The sequence below is a fragment of the Maniola jurtina genome, chromosome 2 (assembly GCF_905333055.1).
Source record: "Maniola jurtina chromosome 2, ilManJurt1.1, whole genome shotgun sequence".
Classification (NCBI taxonomy): Eukaryota; Metazoa; Arthropoda; class Insecta; order Lepidoptera; family Nymphalidae; genus Maniola; species Maniola jurtina.
Window position 1 is genome coordinate 8,091,547 of NC_060030.1, and position 17,476 is coordinate 8,109,022.

Here is a 17,476-nt window from a genome sequence, read left to right on the forward strand (position 1 = left end):
ACATATTACCTACCTGCGTTCCATCTTGACGGTAGATAGGTACCTACCTATCTGCTTGTGCAAAACAGGCACAATGGGTATGTACCTAACCAAAATCTCGTCGTTAGTCATAGCTGCGAGGTTTGCACTTTGACTAACTTCTCTCCTAAGACATTTGATAAGACAATCCTCATATTTTGATCCAGATCAGAAAGCTGGGGTAGCTTTACCTATAGGGTCTAGGCACTGATCTCCTAAGTAATACCACGCTGGACTTGCGATTGCCGACCTGTTTTTGAAACAACTTGATTTTCGGCAATTTGGTGCCGATAGCAGTCATGTGAGCGTACTCGAAATTACATATTAGTGATGACATTTGTCAATACAAATGCCATTTGACAGTTTTAATTTTAATTCCCGGAACACTCAGTGGGGTACTTCGAATTCGCACAAAAATTAACTGTCATTTTCTATGGCTCACCTCTTCCAGCGTACTTATATATTTCCATTTCAGTGCCAATAGATTCTAGACCTCAGGCCTTGTCTAGGGAATAGGAAACAAAGTATGATATTAACAAAAATTAAAACAAATTCAGTTTTTAATGTTCTTTATTGAAATCTCCACAAACAGATAAGTATATTACCGGTACGACGGAAATAAGTCAGGAACGTGTGAGATTTATACTTAGTTCCGATTATGTAGGTAGGTACGAGTACATACAGTAAGCAGCCTTAGGCCCGGTATCCACCTATGTGGAGAGAAGAGGAGATGTGTTCAGTCGATCAATCAGGTTCATAGTTGACGCGAAAAAATTATCACGTCATCTTTTAAAAATCTGATTGGTTGGCTGTACACATCTCCTCTCCTCTCCGCTTAGGTGGATAACAGGTCTTAGTATAAGATCTCACCAACGTAGATAGAATTCGAGCGTCGAAACACTTTAGCTTCAAAGCAAAATCGATCTTAACGGCCTATATCTAAATCTCAAATTCATCCATACATTACCATTTATCCAGAAATCAAAATTAACTTACCCTATAACTAGTCAGATGTTAAAATCATTGGTACTGAATTTTTGACTTTATGCAAGGCCCCTCAGATCGATTTTACACTTTTGTTTCAAATTTCGACGGTCGGATTCTATCAACGTGAATATTACTAAGCACACTGTACAGGTGCCTAATTTTAAGCTGCAATGAATTATTGAGCATTGCAATTGTTCCGCTTTCGGCACCTCATCAATAGATATAAAAAAAGTTTTTCAAAAATGCGTAAGTATCCGCAATGATAAGAAACTAAGAACCAACAAAATATCGACATTTTTCAGTCTTGACCTCAACATTGCCGTGAAAATGTAAAAACTAAAACATAAATTGTCACTTTAAGACCATCAAAAATGCTTTATGAAAATTAAGGAACAGCTACAAAACATTGAATATTAGGATACTTTTGGGATAATTTTTCCTAAAGGGCGCTTATCCTTAAATACTATTTTTCTTATAAGTAAAATAAAGATTAATCATTATATTAAAATAGTTTTATTATTATATATAATTTTAATGAAATTATAAACTTTATGATATTCAATTTGGCTCACACTTTACAGCGAGTCTAAATTACATAATAACAAGTGGCGTGGTAACAAAATCTAGCCGCAACAGTATAGAAAAGACATTAATATTTCCCTGCGTCTGGCGGTCATCAAAATCTTGATATGAATTTGAGTGTCAGCTCTGATTGCGCAAATATAAAAATATATAAATGCGCTTTAGAGATTCCTAAATATAAAAACTGTTTTGCCGTTTGGTATAGGTACGTGTTATATCCAAAACTGAAATGCCAGTACATCGCGTTTGGTAATAGGCAAATTCATAATCGAGAACTGCCTAGATGCCAAATTGATAAAATTCAGTTCCGGCTATGAAATAAGAATTTAGGCACTCCGCAAATAGACCGAAAATTCGCTAGGCAAAAGTCGTTTTGGTTTTGGACCAAGCTCTCGGTATTCCTGAGGATTGTTTAGGATCATCACGATGGATGTGCCGGCATTTCGATTTTGGCTTATAACAAATGAACGAAATGACAAAACCTAGTTGAAACTGTAAATTGCTGACAAAATTTACGTGACAAAATGGATACGTTTCAGACAATACGACATCAACATCACACAAACTTAGCGCCCTGTGCTAAGGAATATTTCATATTCCACCATAATTTGAATTTATTTATTATACTTACATAAAAATATTAAATTACGCCTTATGTTTACTTACGGCCGAATACTGAACCTATGTTTGTGGGTCGATTTATAGAAGCGAATTTTAAAATTTTACATAGCTTACTGATCTGTATCTCCACTAAATAGAGCACATTTTTTTTTGCGCAACAAGACTCGAGCGAATGATCGGGACTTAGGGCGATTTTTTTTTTTTTGTTAAAATTTTGTGCTGTAAATATTATGCTTTGTAAAATTTTACAAATTCGCTGCTAATATAAATTGAACCTAAGGATGTCATATTTGATGTCAGTGCATGTTTGACATCTTGGGCATACAACAAATATCACTAGCCACTTTGGAATAGTTGGAGCGCTCTTGTTTCAGTATTTGGCCGTAAATCCATAAATTATACTTGTGAACAACTCATAAGAGACAACATAAAACGATTGCTCGTCAAAATTTTACCGTTCTATTTCTAACATCAATATTTTGTCAAAAACCATTTTTTTTTGTTTTAAAGTCGTTTTAAATCTTAATTTACAATAAAATTACTATCTAACCTAAGCTCTAATCATCACCATCGTCATGTGAAGGTGATGTGGGCGAGTAATTCGGTGATGTGGGCGAATATGTTGATGGGCCGACTGAAGATGGCGAATAAGCTGGTGAAGTAGGAGAATACGTCGGAGACGTTGGAGTGTACTGTGGTGATGTTGGTGAAGTTGGTGAGTATTTGGTCGATGATGGCGAATAGCTGGGCGACGAAGGGGAGTAATTTGGTGACGAAGGAGAGTAATTTGGTGATGAAGGTGAGTACCTAGTACTTCCTGGGTGCTGCGGTGATGACGGAGAATATGCCGTACTGGTTGGCGAATATTGAGGACTCTTTGGAGAATATTGTGGACTTGTCGGTGAATATGTAGGACTTCCTCCCGCATGCGACGGTGAAGTCGGCGAATAGCTCGGCGACGGTGAGTATTGCGGTGACGACGGCGAGTAACTCGGGGAAGTCGGCGAATATGCCGGCGATGTTGGAGAATATGACGGACTTGTAGGCGAATAAGCCGGTGCGGCTGGTGTGAAATTTGGCGAAGATGGTGAATAGCTGAGTGATGCTGGGCTGTAAGCGGGACTAGTTGGCGAATAACTAGGTGAGGAAGGTGAATAACCAGGAGATGTCGGCGAATAGGCCGCACTTGTAGGTGAATAAGACGGACTAGTCGGCGAATAAGATGGGCTAGTTGGTGAATAGCTGGGAGAAGTGGCAGAGTAACTAGGAGACGTAGGTGAATACGCTGGACTTGTTGGGGAATAACTCGGTGACGTAGGTGAATAGCTGGGGGATGTTGGCGAATAAGACGGAGACGTAGGGGAGTACCCTGGCGAGGTCGGCGAATAACCGGGAGACGTGGGCGAATATATAGGGGATGTCGGAGAATAATTAGGCGACGTTGGAGAATAATTCGGTGAAGCCGGGGAATAAGACGGACTAGTTGGCGAGTAGTGTGAAGATGTCGGAGTGAGGCTAGGCGAGGCCGCAACATATACTGGACTTGTTGGAGAATACGACGGTGAAGCCCCTGCTGGAGAAGCATAGGGTGACAGAGGAGCTCCCGGCGAGCCGGGTGATCCAGGTTGAGGCGACCATGAGCTGCTGTAAGCCGGAGAGAGACCTGAAGCATCTGAAGCTCCAGATGGTGAAAACGACGGCCCACCAGGAGTCATACTGCTTCCAACTGAAAGAAATAATAATGAAGTATTAGTATATGAAGTAGTAAGTAGTAGTACATAACAAGTAACAATTATCAGTACTTACATAATTTAAATAGGAATTTCACTGACACAAAAACCATATTTTAACTATGCTTACCTTGACCAGGAGACCAAACACTGCTTCCATATCCAGGAGTGTTCTGATTAGACCAGGGTGTCATCAAAGGAGTCATGGAAGGAGTGCCAACGCCAAAGTACATTCCTCCTCCAACTCCCATTCCTACTGTGAGTCCACCCATTTCCATTCCATGTTTACATTTCTCGGCATCAAGTAGCAAGTCAAAACAGCCTGAAAAAAATTTAAGCATTAGATTTCCTTAAAAATAATACAGTTAGCAATTTAAATTAAATAAATCATTTAGATGCATACCAGTTCCCATTCTAGGTAATTGTCCCATAATTATGTTTTCAGATACACCTCTCATAGGATCTACTTCAGCATGACTAGCAGCATCAAGTAAGACGTCTACTGTCTCTTCAAAAGAGCACCTCATCAATGCTCCAGTATCTTGTCTGTTAATACCGTGACGAGTGATAGCCATAAGATGACCTTTAGCTGTCATGACGTCACAAAGTAAAGCAAGGTGCCGATAGTTCACGTATAGACCGTAGAACTGCAAGACAGCATTCATTTCCTTTTCTACTGACTTTCGTACCGCTTCAATTCCGAGTACTTGGAATATTTCACAAATGTCGTTACTGAATGTTCTTATTGGATCAACGTCACGTTCCGACAAAACTTTCATCAATGAGGTACCATCTGTTTCCAGCAACCATTCTGCAATAGCTTTAAATTCTCCTTGTTCCGTAATCGTGATACGCTTCTTGGCTTCCGTTTGAGGCAAGTGCATGTACACTTTGGCGATCGCTTCTATTCCTTGCAGGGTCATGTCTGATAACATATTAGCCTCGATGCACCGGAGGAACATATCGTCTTCCATCTTATCGACAGTTTCCTCGTCATTGTCCTGGAATTTACTTTCCTCATTATTCATTATTCTGATACGCAACACGAGTTTTTCAGCATTGTCGTCATTGAAGATACAATTCAAATCATCTCCAAATCCGGCGTTTATTTTTTCCGCGATCTGTTCCATTGTAAGTTTTTTGTCCGTCATCCTTTTACGATCCAATTCAATACGCAACAGCCATGGAGAAATCTTTGTGGGGTCAAAATCTGGCATCTCATAATAAACGTTGACGAATTCTTGATCTTCAGCAATAACTGTATTTTGTGGATCAGGATCGTAGTAAATAGCAGTATTTGCGGTAACTTTGCGCAAAGTTGTATGTTCCAATCTACATAAGACATTTTTGGCTTTTTCTGCATCTCTGGCTGCACCTCCAGTAAGAAAAACGGTTAGCGAGGGAGCTTTAGGTTTCTTTGAAATGTTAATGATTTCCTTCAAACGCGGCACACCGAGGGTTACGTTTTTCGATGACACACCAGCAAAATGGAAAGTATTCAATGTCATCTGAGTAGCAGGTTCTCCAAGGGATTGAGCGGCCAAAGCGCCGACCATTTCGCCGGGATTCACTTGCGCTTGTTGGAAACGTGTTTCGATTTCTCCAATCAACCATTCAAAAGCTTCACTTGATAGTCTATAATCCTCAGATACAAATTTAGTACATAGTGTAGATCTCACTAAACATTGGAAAAGTAAAGTAGCATTTTCGTTAGCTTGTTTGGATAGTCGATCATCGCCGGCCACAATCACACATTTGTTCAATAGATCTTTAACTCCCTGTATAACTTTAATAGGACTTAAGTCAGTAGGCAGTCTCTTGTTAATATGGAAAATCTTTTGTACATTCCAAATCATTCTCCTGAAGTTACAGGGCAATACAACTTTAGACTCGCCACTTGGGAAAATCTGACGCAATACTTCTCGATCTTTAGACAACTGTTCCCATTCACTCTCAAGATCACTAATCACATATCCTGACTCAGTTAATTCCTTTATTATATCCTCATTAAAGATTCTCTTTAAATATCTTTCATTTGTTGGGTCAAATTTGAACTTCTTTTCGAATGCTTTATTAGACAGCTTTACTGTGGGAAGATTTTGGAATTCTACAGTTTCTCCCGCTAACCCATCTTCCCCATATCTCAATTGAATTAGTTGTCCCACCGAATTACGAACTGTGCCGTCATAATGTACCATCACAGACTCCATAGCCTTTATCAAACGTCGCTGAATATATCCTGTCTCAGCGGTTTTTACAGCAGTATCGATAAGACCTTCACGACCACCCATGGCGTGGAAATAAAATTCCGAAGGAGTCAAACCGGCAAGATATGAGTTCTCTACGAAACCTCTTGATTCGGGACCATAATCGTCTTTAATAAAGTGTGGCAAGGTCCTTTTACGAAAACCGAATGGAATTCGCTTTCCTTCTACGTTTTGCTGGCCCACACAAGCAATAACTTGAGAAATATTAATATTTGATCCTTTGGACCCAGCAACCACCATAGCTTTGAGGTTATTGTATTCTGTGAGAGATTTCTTAGCAGAGCCTCCCGTTTTGTCACGAGCGTCGTTCAATATCCGATTTACTTGATTTTCGAATGTCTGCCTAAGCGTATTACCAGGAGTAGGTTCTAGCTCCATGTTGTGAGCTTTTTGAATTACTTCTATGACATCGTCTTTAGCTTTCACGATAGCACGCTGAATTTCTTGGTATGTCTGTGGATCAGCAATGGTGTCTCCAATACCGATGGAGTGACCTTCCAGTAGCAGCCAATTATTAATAACTGTTTGAATATTACCATAAAAGCGTCCAGCAGTTTCGTGTCCTAATTCCAACATGCATATATGCAGCAAGGAACCTGCAGATGCACCAAGAGACTTCTTACACAAGATCCCCATAAGCAGTTCACCATGTTCAACTATGACTTTAGTGTCACCAGGGGAGATCCATTGGTAAGGGCCATCATCTTCTTCATCTGGATGTGTTGAATGTGTTCGAACCATATTTACATTTCCAGGAATGATTAATGTAAATATTTGTTTTCCAGTCCAAAGTGGCTGCGGTTTCAAAATACATGGTTGAGGAATTTTGCCATCCCACGTCGGCAAAAACATGAGCAGGTTCATGACTTGTTCTTTAGTGAGAAATACATCCCTTTTGGTCATTTTTCTTACAGCTGTTAGTGTATCTTGCACAATTCCCATGACAGGCTTATTCGCTTGTGGAGTGATAATCTGTCTTGGTGTAATGTGAATGTTTTCTACCTCAGCGCGAGTTTCCATGGACTGTGGTACGTGTAAATTCATTTCATCCCCATCAAAATCAGCGTTATATGGTGAAGTACAACTTAAATTCATACGGAATGTTGACCACGGCAGAACTTTCACCCTATGACCCATCATACTCATCTTGTGTAGAGTTGGCTGTCGATTGAAAATAACCAAATCATCATCTCTCAAATGTCGTTCAACTTTGTATCCATATTGCAAATGTAAGTCTGATGGTTTGGGATGAAATCGTAAATCTATTCTTTCACCATTATCACGCACTATATATTTAGCTCCTGGGTATTGTGCATTCCCTCTACGAACCAACTCATGCATCCTATCAATATTAAAAGGTGTAACTAATTCCGGAAACGTTAAATTCTGTGCAATAGATCTGGGCACTCCTACTTGATCGATACGCAAGTTAGGATCGGGTGTGATGACAGTACGGGCTGAGAAGTCAACACGTTTTCCCATAAGATTTCCTCTGATTCTACCTTCTTTGCCTTTTAATCTTGCCTTTATCGCCTTTAATGGTTTTCCAGATTTCTGCATGGCCCTAAAAAGTAATGAAAATTCTAAATTATTATTTATAATAGAATAAGCAGTTTTGGCTGATGCACCTATATCACTTGTGCTTCAAGATTTTTTTACTACTGTCTAAGCTATTTTAAATTGTTTAATTGAGTGCTCAACTCTATTGGTTAAAAAATGTTTATAGGATTTGACAATGCTAATTGATGTTCTAGCTTGAGATCATATCTGTAATTATGTCCAATATTTTAAATTCTAACATAACATGCTTATATTGTTTGACTCCTACTTACTTTGGCATTCCAGGCATGTCATTATCTACAAATGTGGCAACATGAAACTGTAACATTCTGATATTATCTGTGAGTACATGCGCAGCAGCTCCTGACTGTTCATTTCTCATCAATTCATTATTAGCTTTGATGATATCTGCAAGCTTGTGAGTTAAATCGTCTTGATTTTTAGCTGATCCGAACATCACAACTGCTGGTCTTACAGCTAAAGGTGGAACTGGAAGAACTGTGACTATCATCCAGTCTGGTCTGGCAAATTTAGGATCCATACCTAATATAAAGGATTCATCATCTGAAACAAAAAATTATTATCTTATAACCGATTTATTCATTATAAATACTTTATATTTCATTCTTAAGTTTGAATTTATGTAGTCCTGTTATAAATGGAGTCGCACAGCGAGCAAAGGCCCTTTAAAAATGGACTTGGACAAAGTTGAACCTAGTTAGGCATAGTACCTACTCCACTATAGTTTTAACACGTGAAAGAAAGCTATAGTTAAGCTATTCCATTGAGACAGCTCTTAAGATAGGATGAGGATTGCAGAAGATAGCAGATGTTAAAAATCAAGAAATCCAAAATCATTGTCACCCTCCCACAATCAGCACCCCACACTTAATAGTGTCTCAGTTAAAAGGTACATGTATAGAAATTTTAACTACTAAATAATGCCCACAACTGATTTTGCATGTATTTAGGTTTCAAAAAATTTTTGAGGAAAAACTATCCATTTTCAGGAAGCAAGCTACCTCTGTACTAAATTCCTAAATCGGCTAAGCAGATAGGCTTCAATCGGATATACCAGACATACTTTCACACTTATAATAATAGTATGGATCAACAAGCATTCTATGGAATTTTGTCATATATACCTGTAATATGTTTTAAAATCTCATACACTCGCTCTGCAGTTATAAGGATTTTTTTGTCTTGTGTATCTTCATTGGCATGTTTCCATTCAGCTGTGAGATCTAAACCTTGCCTTCTAATGGATGGCTGGTAGTGACCACAACCCCCGTGACCTGAACTCTTTTTGCCCTCCTCCCCTTCCTTGCCAATATCCATGTCCTCACCTCCTTCACAAATATTCTTACCCTTACACAAATCATAAACATATGTCAAACGTTTACGAGGCTGGCCCTTTGATTTCATGATGACTTCTTTGATCTTTGGGTTTGTCTAAAATGTAAAAACAAGTATTACTGCCAAATATATATTACATAAAATATTTATAGAATTATGAATAAATGATAGAATAATTTAAACAAATAAAATAGCAATAATTACCGGGCTAACAAGCAGTTTGGAGCAATAAAAACAGACACATCTTAATATTTTTATTGTCTTTGTTATGAAACCAATGTGAAAAACTGGTTTCGCCAAATCTATGTGGCCAAAATGTCCTGGACACTCTGTCATATTACCAGCACAAGTCTGGCACCTTGAACTTCTGTCTATCACCCCTTGTCGAGGGTCCATAAGGCCTCCAAGTTTGGGCCTACCACCTTCCATCGTTTCCGGGTAACGTATACCCCCTTCTGTGACTGACATTCGTCGCTGGAAATTAAATAATACATTTTCCAAAAACGTCTATCTTCACAGCTTGTGAGTGATACAGATTACGAAGCACTAGGATCACTTGAAGTTGAAGTAGTAAGTTGTTTAATAGGATAGTATTAAACTATGCAGCATGTTTAAAACTTATTTATTATTCAATGGTATCTATAAACAATCTTTAAAAACATTGCAGTAGATACAGAACAGGAAAACACGACGCAGTCGGGGCAGTAGCACCCTTGCACAACATTGAGAATTTTCCATTAAATAAAACTATTTTTCGATAACTTCGATTTATTTCATCAATATAACATTTAACACCAAACTTACGATTTCATCTGGAGATAATATTCCGAATTGTACTCTTTTAACAAGGCGCAAAGGCGCCTTCGAGTCATTCGTCGCCGCCATTTTGGACGACTCACGACTGAATGAACATGAAGCATGAAGCTTGACTGTTGTCAATGAAGTTGAAGTTAGAACCAATGTTGCCAACAGTTAAGTTTAAAGAGTAGGTATGATGTAACCGTTATCAATCATTACGTGATTCTCTCCACCAGGCTGTAAAGTGTAAACCTCTTACAAAAACCGTCCAAGTGCGAGTCAGACTCGTGAATCGAGGGTTCCGTACTCGGGTATTTTTTCAAACATTTTGCACGATAAATCAAAAACTAATATGCATATAAATAAATAAAATCTGTTTTATAATATGTGTGCCATAAGACCTACCTAAGTACTTGCCAAATTTATGACTATATAGGGCAATGGCAAGTACCCTGTAGGTTTCTTGACAGACAGACAGACAGAGGATGAATAAGGGTTCCTTTTTTCCTTTTCAGGTACAGAACCATAAAAAAAAGTCAGCGCTCATTAAGTACGACGTTATTCCGAAACATGGTTTAGTGGTTGAGTTTTCGCATTTTCAGCTATTTAAACTGAATTTCACTAAACCACTAAAAACCTACTAGCCACTAAAAGCATTACACGCTACTAAAATGGGGTCGAAACCACCAGTTTTATGGGAAACTTTACTAGCTTGGCAATACTGATTAGAACTCTAGAAAGTGCCAACTTGCTGACACTTGTCATCGTCTATGTTGGCACTATTGGCATTACTTCCTGATGGCGGATCCACATGTTTGCGACTGCGACCGACAAACAGCCACAGCAAACACTGTCAAGCGTGTGTTTGGCTCAGAACAAATAGGTAGAATATGGTACCTGTACCTGTAGAAAGTGCCCTGTGAATTTTACTGATAGAGCGAGATAGTTAAACACATTTAAGCTCATATTAAAACGTGACGAATGATTAATTATTTTTTGTCCTTATCACCGTGGCCACTATTTTGTTTGTCAATTTGTCAAGGTGCAGGGCACGAGTATGCCCGCGAAACTGAAATTTAATTTGGTTTTTCCATAGAGATATAATAGTATAATAGGTTCATGGGTTTTTCGCAATTTGTAAAGTTAATACGACAAAGTAGGCCTATGGCGTTCTAATAGCGCCAATGGAAATATCATCTCCGCAAAATATAAAAATCTTTACTTGAAAGTGTCCACTTTAAGAAATTAGAATATCGACTAATTTATGAGTAACACACGTCAAACTCATTATTTTATCATCATCATCATCATCAAGATCACCATCATCATTTATAATTTATAGAAAAGAAACTTCAAAAGCCATTTTAAACTATTTTATTGCAAAGTGTTAATAAATATACTTTGGCAAAGAAAAATCTAGCTTTCTGAAATGTTATACGCAAGGTGCTCATTCATTGCTTTTGTTTCATTACAGCTTAGAATAATTTAGTCTCGTTAAACTTTACTACTGGAGGCGCTATTAGTGTTAAATTCTAAAAAGTCTTTGAGCAATGTTGTCCTTCTCTTTTCCGCTATGTCCATTTGATTTTCTAAATCACCTCTGTCGGTTGTTTCTGCTCTCTCAACCTTCCACGAGAGATTTTCAATTTCCGCTTCTAACTGTGCCTGAAAAATATAGTAATGATTAAAACAATTTGAATTTGATTGATTGAAAGTATGTAACATAGTGATGTCATATAATATACCTGTTGATATTCAAATAGTTCTTTCCTTGGGCCAATTTCCATGTAATAGGCAAAAGGATAAGTGTATTGGAGGGTGTATCTACAACGTTTTAATAGTCTTGCTGCATCCCACAAGTATTGCCAATCTATCCAGGTCCCTTCCCCGGCCATCACCTGAAAGATATTTTTATCACAATTTTGTTGCTCAAGCCCAGTTCTGGGTTCAGCAAAGTTAAATAATAAGAACACAGTGTTCTGTGCACTACAGGTGTTCTGGTTTGTTAAATGGTAAACCAATCTAGGTCTTGATCTAGAACAGTCATGTATAGGTAGTATTAGAATAAGAATAAGAAGTGTTTATTTGCTAGAATATTAGAGATTTTCTTATGCGTAGAGCAAAACAGGAGAATATTGTGGCTATGTTGTACACAATTTACAAATTGACAGGTCTAAATCTATCTTTTTCCTTAGGGTGCATTATTTTGTCCCTATACAGGGTGTAACCAGAATGCTAGCAAAAACGAAGACAGGTGATTATATTGATGATTACGCTAAGGTTTTGCTAGCATTTTGGTTACATTCTGTATGTGATTTGTCATTTTACTTCAGTTTAGAGATTGTATACAACAGAATTGGCCACACTGACGGACGGACATATCAACATACAGCTCAATCAGCTAGGTCTGCAAACTTGGGATTTTACACGTAGGTTCTCTCTATAATATTATGGTCTATTAAGAAAGGAATTCGAGTCAACAGGATCGTTAAAAAAATCCTTGTGGATGACGTCATGGAAAAACCTAAACTCATACCTTTTGATTAATTCGACTCTTCAAGCTTGCAAGGGTTTGCTCCTCCAGCTTTAAAGACCTGGAATGATTTTCCCATCTCTCATAGTAATGTAAATATTTTTTTAAAGCCTCTCTTGCCTGTAAAGGAAAATTGATGTAAAAGCAAATGATTACCTGTACTATACATATTGTACTATATTATACTTTGGAACTGAGGTATTGATATACAGGATACAAAAAAAAATTTATGGCAGAAGATTATTTTTAATCTGGTCCCCAAGTGATTTTTAAACAATCTACACAGTCAAAGTCGCAAGCAACTGTTTGTTGTGCTTGAGCCATTACGTGCGAACTGGATCTTCTTCTTCTTTTCTTCTCCATGGGAACTGGATCATAAACAATTACGATCACATGGTTGTGAGAATGGCACAGAAATCTTTATCAATAAGGGGATGCTGTTCGGATGCAGGTAACTGGGACTAAAAAATAGCAGTAGCAAGCAACTGATGATCAGGTTTCAGTTCCATAAGGCCTAAGTGAGTAAGTAAGTGCGTGCGAAAGGTCTGATAAAAATGATTTATGACTCAGTTCGCATGTTCTTAATGGCTCAACTATAGTCCGCGACGCTCCGCACACCCGCACGTCACTCGCGGTCGCCCGCATCACTACAGCGCGGGGGCTGTGCTGGTGTGCGGGGAGTTCCCGCCCCATTTGCCATTTCAACCTGTCGCGTGCTATAGGTATAAGTTAGGCCACTCAGCAGGGTACTGCAGCCATCCCAGTCACATTGCCTCAATGCATTGATTTGTATGATATTATTTTTGATACAAATTTTTTGTTTAATTTTCATTCGTTAATTATTTGTTACTTCTAAAATAATAACCATTACCTGTGCATGTTGACTATCATTGGCTAAATTAGGATCTTCTTTATAACGACTGCACTCATAATATTCAGATCCATGACTTTTCCAATCACCTAAACAAACCCAACAAAAGTCATGTCTGCAAGCACCACATTGCATATGATTACAACCGCCATTTTTTTCAATGCATATCTGGCATTTTGGGCAATCCTGTAAATATAACAATAGAGTATTTTACACTTTTTTACAAAGTTTCTTAGTTAGATCCTAAGGTTATAATAAACTAACAAAAAGTCACAATTTTTTTTTATTTAGATTAATTTTGTATTTCCGCAAAAACGCTAGCCATCATTTTTTTATGTTCATGCACTGTCATGGCGTCACACGGATTTAAAACAACGGCATTTTCTTAGTGAAGTACATTGCAACTTCAATCCAAGGGATACAATACTTTATTTTATATCTAGTGTAGTAAATTATTGAATAATCAGGGTATTAAGTGCACAGGTCGGTTGCTGATGCTGCGAGATTCCATTTTGTTATCCCCTATACTGCCTATATGCAATTTTTTTACATCTTCACTATGCACCCACCAGGACTGGCTTACCTTTGTATGAGCACTGATATAATTAGCAGTTTCCGAATCATCAGCACACTTAGTGAGCCAGCGACGGATAGTAGCACAATCTGTAGGAGCATGGTGGGGAGCTCCACAGGAGAAGCAAGTAAGGAGTTCACAGCCTTTACATTCCACTTTGCGTGCACCTACACGAACCCAAGCTTGATAAATCCACTGCAATGATAGAAAAACCGGTCAAGCGCGAAACCTTCGTGTGCGAGTCCGACGACATGAAGGGTTCCGTACCATCGTACTAGATTTAGTACCTAACACTTTTACTGCGAGTTAATGTAATTTAGTAAATTAATTTTTTCGTGAACACAATTTAATTTTTTTTGTGATGTAACCACAAATTCACACTTTTGGATTTTTTTCCTATACTTGTGCTATAAGACCTAGCTATCTGTCATGATTCTAGGTCAAGGGGAAGTACCATATAGATTTTCTTGAGACAGACAGATGGACAGTAGAGACTTAGGAATAGGGCCCCGTTGGCTGCCTTTGGGTAACAACTTTTAAAAATATAAGGTACAGTAAATTAATGCCCTTTGAATTTCATTAAAAATGACGAGCTGGCCGGCGCTAGACTCCTACGCTATCAGGCTTCCTCTCAGGGCATGTTTTACAAACACTGGCTAAAACCGGTAATTTCATAAATGTAATCATTACGATTACAGTTCAGTAGATTGCCAGAAAAGAGAGTTTTTAACACATTTTAATGTATAGGTTTCATCAGTGCAAGCTGAGTTACTCAATAAATTATTTCTGTTATTGGGTTAAAGATATTTGAGGACAATTATAATATACCCAATTGCTTCTAAAATCACCAAAACGACAAATTTCTTAATAATTTTCCATACCCCTTTGTTAACCCAGAATTCTTACCTGACAATTGGGCCCTGGACAGAATCTAAGTTGTGGGTGAGATTTAACATGGTCTTTAAACATAAACTGTTGATAGCGTTCCCTTATTGCTGGTTTAGCCACATGAGATAGTACAAAATCTTCCGGAGCTCTCACTTCACAGTCCTGGGCCATACATTGTATAGTATTTGATACACCTATAACAAAATCCTTTTTTAAAGTTTATATTTACTAAAACTAGTATAAATAAAATAATAATAGTATAGTGTAAGCTATAGGCTGATGAATAAGAGAAAGAGTTTGCTTTTGGCAATGAGGCCCCCATTGCATGCACAGTTTTTCTATTATTGTCGTCTGTATTTGCTTTTCTTTAATGATCTTTGTAATTTAACTATTGTCATATTCATTCACAAGTGGGCTCTACTGCAATAGTTTGATAGTTACAGTGTGAGGATTGCATTCACATAGATTGCATTCATTGGCTGACACTCTGTCGCTATACGCTTAAATGCATTGTTGCAGCAAAATGCCGAAAATTGAGCCAATTACGTCAATTAAGATTGTAATAATTTTTGATGCAGTTTTTTCAAACTGCATGTTTATGCTTAGGGTATGTTGAATCAAATTATATTGGTCACTCCTTGAAATGGATTGTATATTCTATAGTGGACAAATTAATTAAAAAAACAAAACACAGGTGAAAAGTACAAAATGCAGGTTTAGTAATAAACTGACCAATCTGGATATTGGTCTAAATCAAATACTTTGCTAGGGAATCTCTTTTAGCAATAATCTTAATTAATTAAATAATTTATTTTTTCTAAATATGTAACAAGAAGCAAGTCACAATCAATGAGAAGTTTTTGCGATTTCCCAAAATTCTACATTTATGAATTAAGCCAGTATATTATTAAGCATGCAAAAACTATCATTGGTTTTTAAATAGGATCATACAAACCTTGCATTATTTGTACTTCAAAATGCATAGCCCAACAATCATCACAAAAGTAATGCATACATGCAAGGGCACTGTATTTGTTTATGGAAGGAGTGCTTGCACACACAGCACAAACAGAGCGACTGCAGTTTCCCTGAACCAGAGGCAAGCTGGGCTTCACACGACTGTACACTAACACTTCATTTGCGTTTTCTTGATACTTCTTTATAATCTCTTGGGCATTCCATTCATATGCATGAAGCATAACCTGAAAAATTTATACATTACAGCTTTAAAAAACTGGGAAAATGTAAAATGAAAAGGTATATGATTATATGATTTATTTGTTTTTAAAATTGGCCATTTTACAAATTGTGCTGGGGCCCTCAAATTAAGTTTGCAAAACCTGTATCTCAGGGTCCCCGCTCTTCCTCCTCCGTGATGCAAAATCCAATATTTATCGATCAAAATTAGAATAAATAATTAAAAATATATGTGTGTGTGTATTGTGTGTGTTTGTGTGTGAACATGTGTGTGTATACAATAATTATAATAATTTCCAATTTAACCAAACTATTTATTATATAACCTTTTAAATTAAATATATAAGTGACAAATATATAAATATTAAATATTATATAAGTTTCAAACTGTGCTACTTCCGATGAGGGTTGAGAAGGTATCAGATTGGAGGAGGAAGGGTATTAGTTCCCCTTTCCTGTAAGCCTGTCTGCTGGAGATGCAAAAGTTTTATGAGTTTTGAAATTTTAAGTTTAACCTATAACAGTACATTATTGGAGGTGCAAAGACGACAAGATGGTAGGGAGTAGAGACATAAATATTTATCATTCACTCCTGAATTCATTTTTATAGCAAAATTTATAATCAAAAGTATAGTAGACAAAATTGCTTGGAGTCAGATATCTGAGCCACATTCCATCTACTATTTTGTATACTTAATTTAAAATCGAATTTCATCACATCTCTGGCAAGTAAAATTGATGGGGGTTCTGCCTACATTCCCCAGAGATTCTCATTGACATCACAGCTAGCGAACGAGGCAGCACGATTAAAAGGTTTTACCTTAGCCAGAGAAGGCGTTATTTGAAGGCTATTGCTTAGCAGTTCTATCGATTCGTTTAGTAACTTCTCCACTTCTTCCACTCTAAGACACGAAAACACGAAATATTCAGGATCTGATTTACTTCGATCAACTGCTTCCATATCACAGTCGTCTTGTTCACCGTAGTAATCGTAATCATCGCCGTCATTGTCCGAATATTCCATATCAGATTCAGCAGACATTTTGTTGGCTGTTCAAGTGACGACCATACACAAACTATAAAATCGTTTTGATGCAAAACACCGCAACATGCATCAGTTTTACAAATTCGGATTTAAGTATAGCAAAATAAAACCAACTTTCTCACATACTTTTCAGATTAGAAATCGAGCTTTTTTTACATTTTACAAAACTTTTTGTAAAACACAAAAATATAGAATAAAAAAATATAAAATTGTTTTTCTGTCAGTTTGATGACTATGAAACTTTTGGCTCTATGGTCCTTAGCTCAACCATAGACAAATTATTTTTCCTTTTTTCCTCGCGCAATTTTTTAAATCGTTGCAGTGGCAGCTTCTAACTCGCAGGCTGCAGCCTGAATTTTGAATGAAACAGCTTACAACCACCAATCGACTTTTTCAATTTCTTCTTCTTCTTTCCTTGTTTATAGTGGCTTTTTGAAGTGCCAGACCAG

General features: G+C 37.4%; 2 protein-coding genes across 2 annotated transcripts; both read right to left on the reverse strand.

Annotated features, from left to right (window-relative positions):
- Positions 1–1,736: 1,736 nt before the first annotated feature.
- Positions 1,737–10,051, reverse strand: LOC123875071 (DNA-directed RNA polymerase II subunit RPB1). The gene is made up of 7 exons (XM_045920733.1): positions 9,926–10,051; positions 9,326–9,595; positions 8,911–9,217; positions 8,038–8,329; positions 4,342–7,769; positions 4,069–4,260; positions 1,737–3,934 (listed from the first exon to the last, which is right to left on the reverse strand). The coding sequence occupies exons 1-7, from the start codon at positions 10,004–10,006 to the stop codon at positions 2,766–2,768; spliced, it is 5,739 nt and encodes a 1,912-aa protein (XP_045776689.1). The 5' UTR covers positions 10,007–10,051; the 3' UTR covers positions 1,737–2,765.
- Positions 10,052–11,278: 1,227 nt separating this feature from the next.
- LOC123875120 (potential E3 ubiquitin-protein ligase ariadne-2) lies at positions 11,279–17,248 on the reverse strand. The gene is made up of 8 exons (XM_045920781.1): positions 16,803–17,248; positions 15,741–15,987; positions 14,804–14,979; positions 13,907–14,092; positions 13,324–13,509; positions 12,456–12,572; positions 11,665–11,817; positions 11,279–11,584 (listed from the first exon to the last, which is right to left on the reverse strand). Exons 1-8 carry the CDS (start codon positions 17,022–17,024, stop codon positions 11,414–11,416), a joined length of 1,458 nt encoding a protein of 485 aa, XP_045776737.1. The 5' UTR covers positions 17,025–17,248; the 3' UTR covers positions 11,279–11,413.
- Between the last annotated feature and the right edge of the window lie 228 nt (positions 17,249–17,476).

What these genes read in the sequence shown, in the direction of transcription:
- LOC123875120 (XM_045920781.1), bottom strand. Translation starts at nt 17,024, where the DNA reads ATGTCTGCTGAATCTGATATGGAATATTCGGACAATGACGGCGATGAT. An exon ending in TGAAGTACAAATAATGCAAG is followed by an intron (nt 14,980 to 15,740) that starts GTTTGTATGATC and finishes ATTTTGTTATAG; the next exon opens with GTGTATCAAATACTATACAA. An exon ending in ATATCAGTGCTCATACAAAG is followed by an intron (nt 13,510 to 13,906) that starts GTAAGCCAGTCC and finishes TTATATTTACAG; the next exon opens with GATTGCCCAAAATGCCAGAT.
- LOC123875071 (XM_045920733.1), bottom strand. Translation starts at nt 10,006, where the DNA reads ATGGCGGCGACGAATGACTCGAAGGCGCCTTTGCGCCTTGTTAAAAGA. An exon ending in ATTACCTAGAATGGGAACTG is followed by an intron (nt 4,261 to 4,341) that starts GTATGCATCTAA and finishes AATTTTTTTCAG; the next exon opens with GCTGTTTTGACTTGCTACTT. An exon ending in TGTTTGGTCTCCTGGTCAAG is followed by an intron (nt 3,935 to 4,068) that starts GTAAGCATAGTT and finishes TATTTCTTTCAG; the next exon opens with TTGGAAGCAGTATGACTCCT.